The following is a 12,984-nucleotide window of genomic DNA, read 5'->3' on the forward strand; positions in this document are numbered from 1 at the left end:
ATTTTATTAATTTGACAAGTGAGTGCTCAGCTAAATTAAGCACTTATTTTACAAAGTCTTTAATCTGCTTAATAATCCTTATAATATTTGGTATAAAACTATTTTTAAAAATTAAACTTGAAGATCTTTTAATTTTCCACTAAATGTTTATTAATAAGTATTTCCCCTGGACAGCCTGAGGGGTAAAGTAGATGCTCTATTAGTTCTTCTCTATCTTGTAAGTTCTTTTTCTAGAATAATAAATATAGGGTTTAATGAAAGATGAGGCACAATTCATAGTTTCCTTTTTACTCTCCTTGGGTTTTTTGTTTGTTTTTTTAGTTAATGGGTTTTTTTTTTTTTTTTTTTCCCTGTTGCCCCAAAAAGTCATTACCAATCCTGCTGACTTAAAAAAAAAAAAAAAAGTGGATCTCAAGTGTATAACTTCACATCAGAGCCTCTGGCAGCATGGGCAGCTGTGACACTTTAAAACAGTGTCCAGGAGAGGGTGAGCCCAGGCAAAGCTTATACAAAGAAGCCTGCAGTAGACAATTTAAACCAAACAGCATAAAAAATGCCATACGCTATCGCTTCCAAATAAAAGCTAAATATTACAGAAACCTCACAGTGTTGGAAAAAGCAAGTTTAATTTAAAATATAGTCACTCCTTCCCTATCAGGGTGAGCTATTTCTGTCTGAATTTCCTCCATGTCTCAGTGCTGTCTGGCAGGTCCTATGGGAGAGTTCATCTCAAAAGAGGTCAACAGCAAATGCAACAGATCTGTTTGGGAAATGTGGCTCATCGACATTGCTAAAGCTATAACTCTCATTCTTTAGCCTCACTTCCCCCACTTCCCACCCCTCCCCAAACTCCCTTCCACATCTATTCTCTTCAAGTGACAACTGTACTCCTACCTGAATTCAAACATTAATTTGATATACTCAGTCAAAAGATGAGCATTCATAGTGACAGTTCCAGGCTCACTGCAGCAACCACTGCAACAAGAGTTAGGATTTGCCTTCACTTTCACAGGTGAGTCTAAGTGAAGGACTGAGAAGGGACACTCCGTAGGGCCTAATGAGGAGGTGTTCATCTGGGTAATTTCATTCCATTTGGAACCTGACCCAATTGAAAAAGAAAGATATATTTTTGCTTGCACTGGAGAACAGGGCACTCTTGCTTTTTTCTCTGATGGATGGGTGGGTGAAGCAACAATAGGGGTTATCAGATCTGGGAGGCAACAGGCCAAGGCCATCAGCAATAAACTGTTCATACATGTAGGGGGTAGATTCCTGAGCAATTCCCATGCCCTAGGAAAGTAAGAGCCCCCAAACATTGAGAACATGAATGTTCTAGCTCTCCAGGTGCAAGAAAGGAGCTGCAAGCTAACAACCTGCATGCTGCACCAAGGTGAGAATGGGTGATAGGCATTCAGATAAGCCTTGTACCACTGGCTATCCCTGCCCACCCACAACTGAGTTAAGAAAGCCTCAGATAACTGACCTAAGGACCACTTTAAACCAAACCATGTACTTGCCATAGACCTGAACCAGGGCTGTGCTATAGAACTGGGATAGCCAGGAGTGCCCTCTGGCTCAGCATGCAATAAAGGACATGTACTTAGTCTATTGCTTCCTTATATAAACTGCCCCTTCTTTAGAATGAAAGGATGTTCATGCCATTCTCAGGAGAAGTGTGGAATGATTAAATGACAGCAGCAGCCAGGGAGGGTATGACACGTGAAAACTCTCCCATTTTGCATGGAGAAATTTGCTTCGTGCATTTCATTCCACTCCTCAACTACTATGCCCTAAAAAAGGAAGTTTAAAAGTTTTCAACTCTTGAAGCTTACTTCCTTTGTGGGAATATTCCTTAGACTTCATCACCCACCTCGGAACCAATCCCATCCAGCAACCTGCTAGCCTAGGGCCCCTCATGTGCTCTGTTGAGGACTGCTCACATCAGGAGGGTTCTGGTGCTGCAAGAGGGTCCTTATTAGCAGAGGCATCATATAATGGAGAGAAAGTATGGCCACTCTCCTGGCTAGATATGATCAATTTATCTCCTCTTTCCTACACCCAGATCGCTCTATATTCAGAAGCAACTGATGAAAGAATCTTCATAGAAGTTACTCCTTTTGATTTGTTTTATGAAAGGAGGGAATTTCCAAGTCCATTCAAAAGAAAGTGACTATGAAATTTATGAGGACATGAATCACCTGGTATGTTCTATGCTAGACCCAGTGAGGCAAACCCTAGTAATCTGTTCCTGCAGTAAAGCCTTATTTCCTACAAGAGGAAAGATATATGGACACCAATAGTTTAAAAGTAAGCCAGTCTTTGATACATGCCTCCCATTCAGGGGAATGTCTGTGGTCTGCCTTCATCGTTGTTGCTGGACTGCACCTGAGCTTGGACTTGGGTTTCTGAGATTCTTGCATTGCCCTGCACTGTTCTTTGAGTGTAAAAAAGGATGTAGGCCTGGGTTTTGCACACTTCCTCGACACTGCATACATTCAGCTTTGAGTCATTGCAGTGGACCCAAAAACCTAGGAAACCAAAGGAGAAAGAGAGAAAATGACTACCCAACTTGCATTTCCAGTTAGCAGGCAAAACTAGAAGATGAAGAAAGGGACAGAGGAGTTCTAAAGAGATCTAACCTTTGATTACTGGTAGGGGAAGGGACAAGTAAATAAAACCAACAAGTAAATGTAACTATTGGCTTTAACCCCACCAAACCCCACCACAATACTGCTTACAATATTGACTGACTATAATCTTTGTCTTTACTTAGGCTTTTAATCATTGTCCATTAGGGCCTTCTACAAAAACAGCCAGGATACTGGGGGCTAAGCAATGGGAAGAGGAGGAGAGAAGAAATGGAAATATAAGGGAGTGATAAAGGAAAATTTAGAAGGAATAGAATAATATTTGTTCACAGGCTCTGGCAGTCCCAAGGGCTGAGGGGTTCAAGATCAGTGCACTGCTGAAAATATATCTGCAGCCCATCTGCCTCAGTACAGTAGCTAGGAGGCTTCACTCTGGAGGATAAGGACTGAAAGCTCCTTAGGAAGGGCCCTTGCCATGGTAAGGGAAGTAAGTAGTAAGGACATAATAAGTGTTCAGTAAATGTCCTCAGCTTTATTTTGAGCTGGGGCTAGTGAAAGTCATATCTCCATGAAGTTACATGGGTACTATTGTATCTGCATAACCAAGAAGAAAACTGAGGTCTGTAGAAGTAGCATTACTACCACAATAGTAATACTACTGATAACCAATACTATTGATAATAATAACCTCCAACACTGAGCAAGCACTATGTGCTAGGCACTGTTCTAAGCACTTTTACACGTCAGTTTGTTTTAATTCTTAAAACAACTATATCTTGTTACTTAGAGATATATCCAAAATTTGCATCCAACTTTTGTAATTCTTTCCACTGGATTTTAATGTATGTAATTTCCCCCTAGGTGACCTGTGGGATGGAATAAAAGAAAAGCAATAAAATGTGGACAAAACAACCCTTTTCCGTGTCCCCCACCCCACAGAGTAAAGCGCACGCACCTCCCTCTGTGTTGTAGCAATAGGCTGTGTAGTGTCCTGAGCCAAACCCTTTCCCGTGATGCATGACCACTGCGGAGAGATCATAGGCAAAGGTCTCTTTGTCAAGAGAGGAGAGCATGTCCCTGCAGCAGTAAGGTTCCATGGTTAATACCTGGTCAAAGACGACATGGACCCCAATCTTCTCTCGATGATTACGGCCAGACCACCTAAAACATGGATATAAACTTCTTACTAGTAAAAACTGGCCTATTTTTCATAGTTAGAGGTTGGTAAAACAGGGAACCAAGAAAACTTAACCTTCTGGCTTTGATTTTCCCATCTATAACAGGGTAGTAACCAATGTCCACATATATTAGCTGTGGATGTACCATGAAGTACTCTGAACCTAGAAATCCCTAAACAAACAATTCAGGCAACGATCTTTTAGTAGTTTACTGCCTGTCCTTCTTTTCACAGATTTTATACTTCATCCTTAAGATGAATGTACATAAGCCCAAGTGAGGCTAGAAAATCTTCAAGCACAGACATCTTGGGCAAGCTAGACAGTTAAACAGGGCCATGAGAACAGAAGCCCAGTCCTTGCTGGGCCCCAACATCAACTTGCCTTACTAGATGTGAACCATGGAAAGCACAAGGTCTCAAGGGAATAGGCTTCCCCTCCCAACACCAAAGAGGACATTTGCCCTCAATATAGCCTTTGAAACAGCTATTCCCACAGCTCACAGCCATGTGGGACTCCCAGAGCAAGCTCACCTGAATCTTTTAAGGTGCAGCCGGAGGACCTGAGGTAGTCTGTAGATCATTAACTGCTTTCTAGCTTCACTCAGAACAAGTGGTTTTGGATTGGATTTTCGTCGTTTGCCTATATGGTTTGGGAAGGTATAAAACATAGGTTGTGAGGAGTCTCATTCTATGCTATGGCAGAGAAAATGACTTGCCAGTCAATATGCATTCTCCTTATTTTTCAGTATTTTAACCTCAGTTTTACTGGGGACAGCAAAACTCTCTGTAAGACTGCATTTTTTAGCTTCACCTGCCTGCATGGTGTGACCATGGGAGTTCTGGCTAACGTGAAAGGAATGACTGTGTGGCACTTTTGGGATGGCTGCTTAAAGACGGCTGACTCAGTTGTAAGGTGCATCCCTTTGTCCTTCTCACTGTCTGCAACTGCTGGAATTCCTCTTGGACCACAAGGTAACCTTGAGGATGGAAGCTTTGCACTAGGACAGTAAAGCAGAAAGATAGAAGGAGCTTGGGTCCCTGCTGACCTGCAGCCACCATGCCAGCCCCTGAATATCCTTCAAACTTCTTTTATATAACAGAAAAATTAAATTATATCTCGTTTTAAGTTGTTATTAGGGTTGACTGTTGTAAGCAACCTAACCTAATCCTGATATATCTACTTTCAAATTTTTGCCATCAGCAACTTTGAATTTTTGCCATCAACAACAAAGTTGGTTTGGGTTTAGAATGGTATATTCCTGATATCAGGTATTTATTACTGGATTGTAACAGACTCTGAATCTCATTGTCCTTACCAGTAAAATGGGGAGTAATGCATGAATTTCAGGCTTGGGAAAATGATAAAAAGGATAAGACTACTAAAGGACACAGTATTTAAACATTATTTTTCAGCATGATTTGCTTAGGGCACATAAAAATATTCAGAAATAAATTTGCTGGTTTTATAATTTTATGCTATACAAAGTTTTTTCTTGGATAAAAGCACAGTGCTGGACATGCAGGACAAGGCTGACAAGCCAGCTAACTTCACCCAGCCCAAAGCAGAACCAATGCTCAGACTCTTAATTTTGTTCTAAAGCTACTGAACTGTGGGAGAAATGCATTACTAAATTTCAGCAAATAAAAAATAGAAACAAAGTTCTCTTAGTTTCCATCAGAAGCCTTCTCTATAACCAATTACTGATAACTGCTCTGTTACTATATTAACTCAATCAATAAATGGATAGGAATATAAAATTAGTGGTCCACTGTGGTGCCTGCTAATTGTCTTTGAGCTGTTGATATCATGGTCTCTGTCTGAAAAGCCTGGCATCTGATTCCAAGTCCCATCTGTACCACTTGTGAAAGGTAGCAAATCACAGCAAGATGACATATACACAGAGCTTTCTGTGACAATAGGATGTGGAGGTATTGCTTCTCACAATGGATTGGATCAGAATGAGCGTGCCTTAGGAGAAGGTTTTACAAGGGCATATGGTCACAATATGGGAGGGCATGAACAGAAAGAGAATTCAAAGAGGGACCTGGCCTTATTTTTACACTCCTTTTCACCAGATTTGAAAATTACTGCAGCTCTGCCTGGGAACCCTGGCAGTGACTGCCACCCTCAGTAGAGGGAGTATGTGAGTTAAGATGAAGATAATATAGAATCTGGCTTTGTTTCCCTAAAATGAAATTCACAAAGAAAAAGAAATTACTGATTCAATTGAGATTGATCATGTCTGTCTCCATTTGATTAAACTGGCTACACAGAGAGATGGAAGACAGACAATTTTGGAACTTCACGAGCAACAGATCAGTGCATCTCATCCCCTCACCATAGTTTTCCTTTCCTACCATTATTTGCACGTGCCTAGAGAAATCCTAGTAAATTAGCACATTTGGCAACCAGAAAAACAATCCTTTCCTGCAAAATAAATAAAAGTATTGTTTGCCTGATCTATCATATCCAAAAATGATGCAGTCAAAGCTGTTAATATCCTTTTGTTCTTTACAGGTAAAAAGCTTAATGGATTACTATTTATATATATATAAAAAAAAAGATACTGCTCTAATATAACAATTTAATTCACTTGCCTCTGTATCTCAAAATGGAACAGGACAGGTGGGTCTACAGTTAACCAAGTATAACACTTCAAATTTTCTTTTAAAATGGCAAAATGATAATCAAGCATGACTTTTACTTTTTTGTCCTGATTCTTCAAAGAGCAGAACAGGTTTTCCACAATTTACTATCTTAAAAAACCATGTGAAAATATAGTAAGAAATGCTGCCATAGAAACTTTTCTTCAAAACTATAGTCCAAACTATTATATGGCTGCAAATTGATTTCTAGGTCTCTGCACAGTCCATAATTTTATAGTTTCCAAATCCTAATATGCCATAAAAACCAACATGAGCTTCCACATATTTGCTCTGCATTTCCTCTGCGCATGCTGGGTTAGCAGAAGCATTAAGGGTTAGTGTGGCAAGACAGAAAGGTGCTGCATAAGATTCCCACATAACCATACGGACAGTTCCACTTTATAGCTAAAGCTATGATAGAGAAATACTTCCTTATGACACTCTCTGAAATGTAAACCTTTCAGGCAAGAGAAGACAAAAACAAATGCAGAAAATATCCATGAAGCTGCCACTGAGTAATGCACCTTAAGACTTGCTTTCTTGGTCCCACTGTATCAATCTTTAGTAGCACTTCTGACAGACTTTAAATCTACCAATTCAGTATAAAAGCATGCTTTTCTGATACCACAGCTCTCAAACAGGCTATGTCACCTTAATTTAGATTAAACAAGAACTGTCAGACTCTACATTCATGAATTTAAGCAGGGTCCCTGTAGCACTATGAAGCTAAATACTAACATTCTCAGAGTCCCCATTTGAGGAACCACACTTTCAAATGCCTCCCAAAATAACAACTAATGTCAATCAGGAGGAACCAAAGGAAGCACAACTCCTAGACCTTTGTCTTGTTTGGGTTTTTCTGTTTTGTTTTGTTTTAATATATAAAGTCCATATGCTTGTTTTCGGACAAATAAGAGAAAACGATTTTTAAAAGATGCTTTAGAAGCACTCAGTATTAGTGTTACTTTTGACTAAAGGGGCAAAAGAAGCACCTTAAACTGATATTCCAGTTGCATGCCCCCAACCCCCCACCGCCCCGGCCATTCTCCACACAGCACTCACTGTTACATTGGTCACAAGCGTAGATTCTCCCTTCCAGGGCCTCTGTCTCTGTGAACTTGGCCAGCATCTCAGTGAGCTGGCACTCTGTCTGATTCAAAGGGACAAACCCCTTTTCTATGCAGTGATAGCGTTCAGGGAATTCCAGGGACAGATCCCAAAAGGGCTCAATGGTATTGGATTTGTAATTGCATGATATACATGTGACCTAGAATGAAAACGTTAATTTACAGATTATATAACTTCCATGTTTCCCACATACATTTTGGTTGCTTCATACAAGACACATAACTTTACCAAAACTAAGTGTATAATTTTTAAAAAATTAATTGTAACATTAAAATAATAAACATGACTTTAATTAAAAGAATTAGGAGCTGGCTGGTTAGCTTAGTTGCTTAGGGCATGGTGTTAATAACACCAAGGTTCAGGGTTCAATCCCTATACCAGCCAGCCACCAAAAAAAAAAAAAAGAATTAGAGCCTATGACTCTGGTATACATTTCTAACTATGTAGTGCTAGCTGGAATTGCAAAACCACACAGCACAGAGATTACAACTACCCCAATCTCTCTTCTCCTCTCCCTAAGTATAGTCTACCATTCAATGCCACAGTAATACAGACAGCAAGCTATTGTGGAATCATTCAAGGAATCAGTCTAAGATAGAGAATTTGCAAGTCCCTGTCTGCTTTTCTCAACCTTGCATTCCTCGTGACGGTCCTTCTTACAACTTGCCTCTCTCTTTTTGCCCTAGTTTCTTGTAGCACCCTCTACACTGATCCCTCTGTCTGCAGAGCCTCAAAGTACTGTGATTAGACCACTTCTCTCACTATAACTTCTCAGATGCACCTTTCTTCCTGGGGGGAAGGAGGGGAGAGGTAGAGGAAGTACCATTTATACTCTCACATGCTAAAAAACAAAAGTCTAAATAAACTTTCTCTCCCCATTCCACTCATTTTTTCAAAACCGTAAAAACCAAGGCACAAAACCTCAGTAGCATAGTAGTGTAGAGGTTTTGCTTGTACCTCTATCTCTTAAGCTGCTGTCTTTTTTTTGGCAGCTAGCTAGCCCATCTTTTTTAAAAAAATTATAAAAATGCTCTTTCTGCATATTCTTACAAACCTTATCAATGGATCTTTGCTTAGGTCCCTATGTAGCTAAAGATCCAGGAAATGAAAAGTAATGGGGGACCATAAGGATGCAGGCCTCTGGCATGCTCCCAGCCACCTACCTTCCTTGTATGGAAAGAAGGAAGAATGCTCTTTTGAACAAGGATGGAACCAACGGTTACAGGCCAACTCTGATCAAAGCATGGCATGCCAACAATGGGTACTTTATATTACCCATATCTTCATTAATGGTTAAAGACATTCAATGAAAATAAAGCAACTTGGTAAGGTAAAGTATAAATATGGCCAGAAAAAGATGAGGCCACCCCAATGTACAGTCCACCCTCAAGTATGCTTAAATCACACTGGGCTATCTTAATTAGGCCAATAACCCAGAGGACAAATTCACAGGAAGACCAAATTAACATGCAAGCCTCCCTCCCTTGAGCTGGGCAAAGTCAGGGTAGGCACACACCTACCTGGCTGAGCAGCTGCCCGTGGAATATAGTATTTACCACCTTTAAGACCTGTTTGGTGAGCTTCCTCTGGGAGAAGGGGATGAGGATTCGGCGTGTGGTTCCCTCAGACTCGAGCTCCTGCTGCACCTTGTGCAACAGCTCGCAGAGAAACTCCTGCGCGTCCTGCTGGTCGTAGCCGCGGAAGGCCGGGATCAGGCTCCACACCGAGTGAAGCATGGCGAAGGGCGATACCAGGGCCCACTTCCCGGACCACATGACTCGGAAGAGGGTGTGCAGTTCGTGGCAGAGGGAAATGTGCTTCGAGCTGGGCTCCTTGTTCTGGATGAGCTCCAGGCTCCTGCTGATGGAGGGCCCACCGTTCCAGCAGAGGCCCTCCCGCTCGCATGCCTCGGTCCTGTCACTTCTGGCAGACAGCTCGGTGGCCGAGCTGCTGGCCGGCCTGCCGGAAAGCTGAGCCCTGCCGTTGGTGGCTCTAGGAAACAGATGCTCCGTCTTGGAGGGATCAAGGTTCAGGAAACACTCCCGGAACTTCCGGAGGTGGCTGAGCACCTGGAGGATGGAGTTCATGTAGCAGGTGTTGCCCAGGTTGCGCAGGCCAGTGACACCCGGGGCCACGGCGGGCTGGCGGCGTGGCTTGAACGTGGCGGAGGCGGAAGGGTGGCGGGAGCCAGGCAGGGCGGCTGGGCCAGCGGCGCGGGGCGTGTGCAGCAGCAGCCGTGCGCTCTTGCGTGGGGGTGCGCTGGCCAGCTCCTCCAGCAGTCGCCGCTTCACCTCGCGCCGCCGCTGCCGCGCCTCCTCCTTCTTGCGCTCCAGCGCCTCCTCTTGCCGCCGCTGCTCCAGCTTCGCCCGGCCCCGGGAGCTCTTCTCGAACCACAGCCGCAGCGTCTTGGCCAGCAGATGCTGGCGCCGGTACCACAGAGCGGTGAGCATCTGCGGCTGTCCCTGAGGAACGCGCTGAGGCGGGAGCACGTCCTCGCCTGAAGCCATGGACCGCAGCGTCCGCCCGCGTCTCGCCAGCTGGTCCTGCTTCTGGCCGCGGACCGCCAGGAGGGAGCTCCTCAGCAGCTTCAGGTCCCCCTCCGGGTTATCATTGAGCACGTAGTCTTTGCACAGGTAGCAGAAGACGTAGAGGTCCCGGACTTCCATGGCTAGCGGGTGTCCCGTTTCTTCAAAGTGCTTCAGGGCGTGGTCTTCAATGTAGCGGCCGCAGGCCACATGGGAGCACTTGAGGCAGGCCCACGCAGATTCGGTAGTGGCGCACTCCACGCAGCACCACTTCTGAGGGTTCAGGATGGAGTGGTCCTGGGCCAGCCGTAAGCGCCCTACATGTTTGCATCTATCCATGTCTTAGAGAAGTTGCCACTCTCTTAACCTGGCAGGATAGGGTCCCAAAGAGAAAAAAGGAAAAAATGCTTTCAGCAAAATATGGTCCTAGAGAAAAAGCTTGCAACTGGCATTTCAACTCAAGACTCGTTAGTTTTAGATTCAAAATTGGTTTCTTTGAAAATTAAAAAAAGACACATTTGGTATAAAGACAGAAAATTACAGGACAGTTAAATTCCTTAAAAAGGAAAAATTATAAAATACTACATGGGGGCAGGGATTAGCACCGATCTGAAACTTTATGGTGTTTCAAATACCAGTAGGAGAGATAAGAGCCTCAAATAAAAAGGCAATCTGAGGTCGATTTCAATGTAGTATTTCTTTTTTTTTTTTTTTTTTTTTGTCTTTTTCGGGACCAGCACTCAGCCAGTGAGTGCACCGGCCATTCCTATATAGGATCCAAACCCGCGGCGGGGGCGTCGCCGCACTCTCCTGAGTGCGTCACTGGGCTCGGCCCTCAATGTAGTATTTCAAAGGAGAGATAACAGGATAAGGTAGATATGAAAAAGAAAGTCCGGCCGACCCCGTGGAGCACTCGGGAGAGTGCGGCGCTGTGAGCGCAGCGACGCTCCCGCTGGGGGTTCGGATCCTATATAGGAATGGCCAGTGCGCTCACTGGCTGAGCGCGGTGCGAGCGACACCAAGCCAAGGGTGGCGATCCCCTTACCGGTCATGAAAAAAGACAAAAAAAAAAAAAAAAAAAAAGAAAGTCTTCTATAGTACAAAGTATTATTTTTATGATACCTAGCTAAGGAGGTAGATTGGGAGCCTCTATTTAAATAACATTTTATTTGTCTTTAAAAAAAAAAAAAAAAAACATTTGCATCTTGTAGAAAGAGTAGGAAAACCATCACCTTCTTCACTGAAAGGATAGGTAAGTAAAGAATTAGATAAACTTGACTTAGGACAAGACATTTTATTTAACCAAACTACTCAGAAAAAAGAAAAAAAGCTACAAATCTTCCAAATTATAGTTGTGCACATGAAAATGCTTTTTAAAACAGTGGTAACATAGCTTGCTGGTTAGCTCACTTAGGAGAGTGCAGTGCTGGTTACACTAAAGTCACGGGTTGGGATCCCCATACTGGCCAGCAGCCAGAAAAAAAAAAAAAAAAGTTCATCAGAGAAGCATAAGTGGGTAATTTTTCCAAGGGAAAAAAGATAGATGACTATTTTAAAAGAGAACTTTTTATTCTTTGGAACCTTGACAGGTATTTTTTTTTCAATACCAGGATTTAAAATTCCCTAAAGGTAGTTAGTTCCTCTTATAAAATTAACTCCCTTCACCTCCACTTCTTCTCCACTTTTCATTTCTGTGAGCAAATGCAGTTCTATTATTATGTGGTCAGCTCAGAGAAGTTCTAAATCCAATGTACTCTGAGCAGTCATGCTTTTCCTTTGAGTACTGTCAGGATTTAGTTTCTATTATATTATTTTTCTAATTGTTAACTTGTTGCTAGGTGCCCTTTAAGTCATTTCTCTGGATGCATTTTATCCATTTTCTAACTAGATATAATCTTCAGAGAGGAGATCATGTGTTATATTTCTGTTTTTACTACCTTATAATGCCAAGATTTGTGGGTGCTCAGCTCTTAGCAGTCAGAAGTATTGTCAGAATTATCCTCCCACACAGTCTGGAACAGTACAGGTTGAGTATCCCTAATCTGAAAAATCCAAAACTCCAAAACTCAAAACTTCTGAGTGCTGATGTGACGCTCAAAGGAAATGCTAATTGGTGCATTCCAGATTTCAAATTTTCAGGTTAGGGATGTTCGACCATTAAGTATAATGTCAATAATACAAAACCCAGAAAAATCAGAAATTCAAAATAGTTCTGGTCCCAAGCATTTTGGGATAAGGGATACTCAACATGTACTAAAATAACCATTTTTGTATACTTTTCTTAGGGCACAGCCAAATCAAAACACACATACATTAAAAAGATGAAATGGTAAATGAATGAATTTTCTGTTTGCTACTTAACACCAACTGAGAGTACAAGTTGGGTACAAATGATGCTCACAACGAATTGCTGGGTACACAAAAGAAAGTCAGGAATGAAGGGGGGGAAATCAGGAGAAGGCGATTCCCAGATTTCTCACTAATTTAATATTTTTCAAAGTGTAGTACCTGAATCACCTACCAGCATCAGAATTCCCTAGGCTACTTGTTATACATACAGATATCCTGGTTACTACTCTAGACCTGATGAATCAAAGTCTGGGGAGGGCGTCTAAGATCTCCATTTTAAACAAGCTCTACAGATGATTCTTTTGCACATCAAAACCTTAGAACCATTATATTAATCCAGTAAATTATAGAGGGATGAAGAACTCCTCATAGAAATCAAAGAAAATTTTATTTCTCAAATTCTTCCACTTAGATCAACACTGTCCAGTAGAACTTCGTGCAATGACGGAAATATTCTCTATCTGTGCTATACTGTACTGTAGCTAACTAGTCACGTGACTATTGAGCGCTTGAAATGTGGCCAGTGAGACTAAGGTACTGAACTTTTAATTTAATTTGGGGGGCAGCAGGC

General features: G+C 42.2%; 1 protein-coding gene across 4 annotated transcripts in view; it reads right to left on the bottom strand.

The window, feature by feature from the left end:
- Positions 1-874: 874 nt before the first annotated feature.
- Positions 875-12,984, bottom strand: part of USP49 (ubiquitin specific peptidase 49) — an 85,444-nt gene continuing 73,334 nt past the window's right edge. For all 4 annotated transcript variants that reach the window (XM_063097449.1, XM_063097447.1, XM_063097448.1 and 1 more), the window contains 5 exons: positions 9,060-10,431; positions 7,474-7,678; positions 4,297-4,405; positions 3,544-3,749; positions 875-2,528 (listed from right to left, as the gene is read on the bottom strand). In XM_063097449.1, the coding sequence (XP_062953519.1) occupies positions 2,338-2,528; positions 3,544-3,749; positions 4,297-4,405; positions 7,474-7,678; positions 9,060-10,403 (2,055 nt within the window). In that variant the 5' untranslated portion in view covers positions 10,404-10,431 and the 3' untranslated portion in view covers positions 875-2,337. The remainder of the gene's footprint in view (positions 2,529-3,543; positions 3,750-4,296; positions 4,406-7,473; positions 7,679-9,059; positions 10,432-12,984) is intronic.

The sequence above is a fragment of the Cynocephalus volans genome, chromosome 5, assembly GCF_027409185.1.
Source record: "Cynocephalus volans isolate mCynVol1 chromosome 5, mCynVol1.pri, whole genome shotgun sequence".
Classification (NCBI taxonomy): Eukaryota; Metazoa; Chordata; class Mammalia; order Dermoptera; family Cynocephalidae; genus Cynocephalus; species Cynocephalus volans.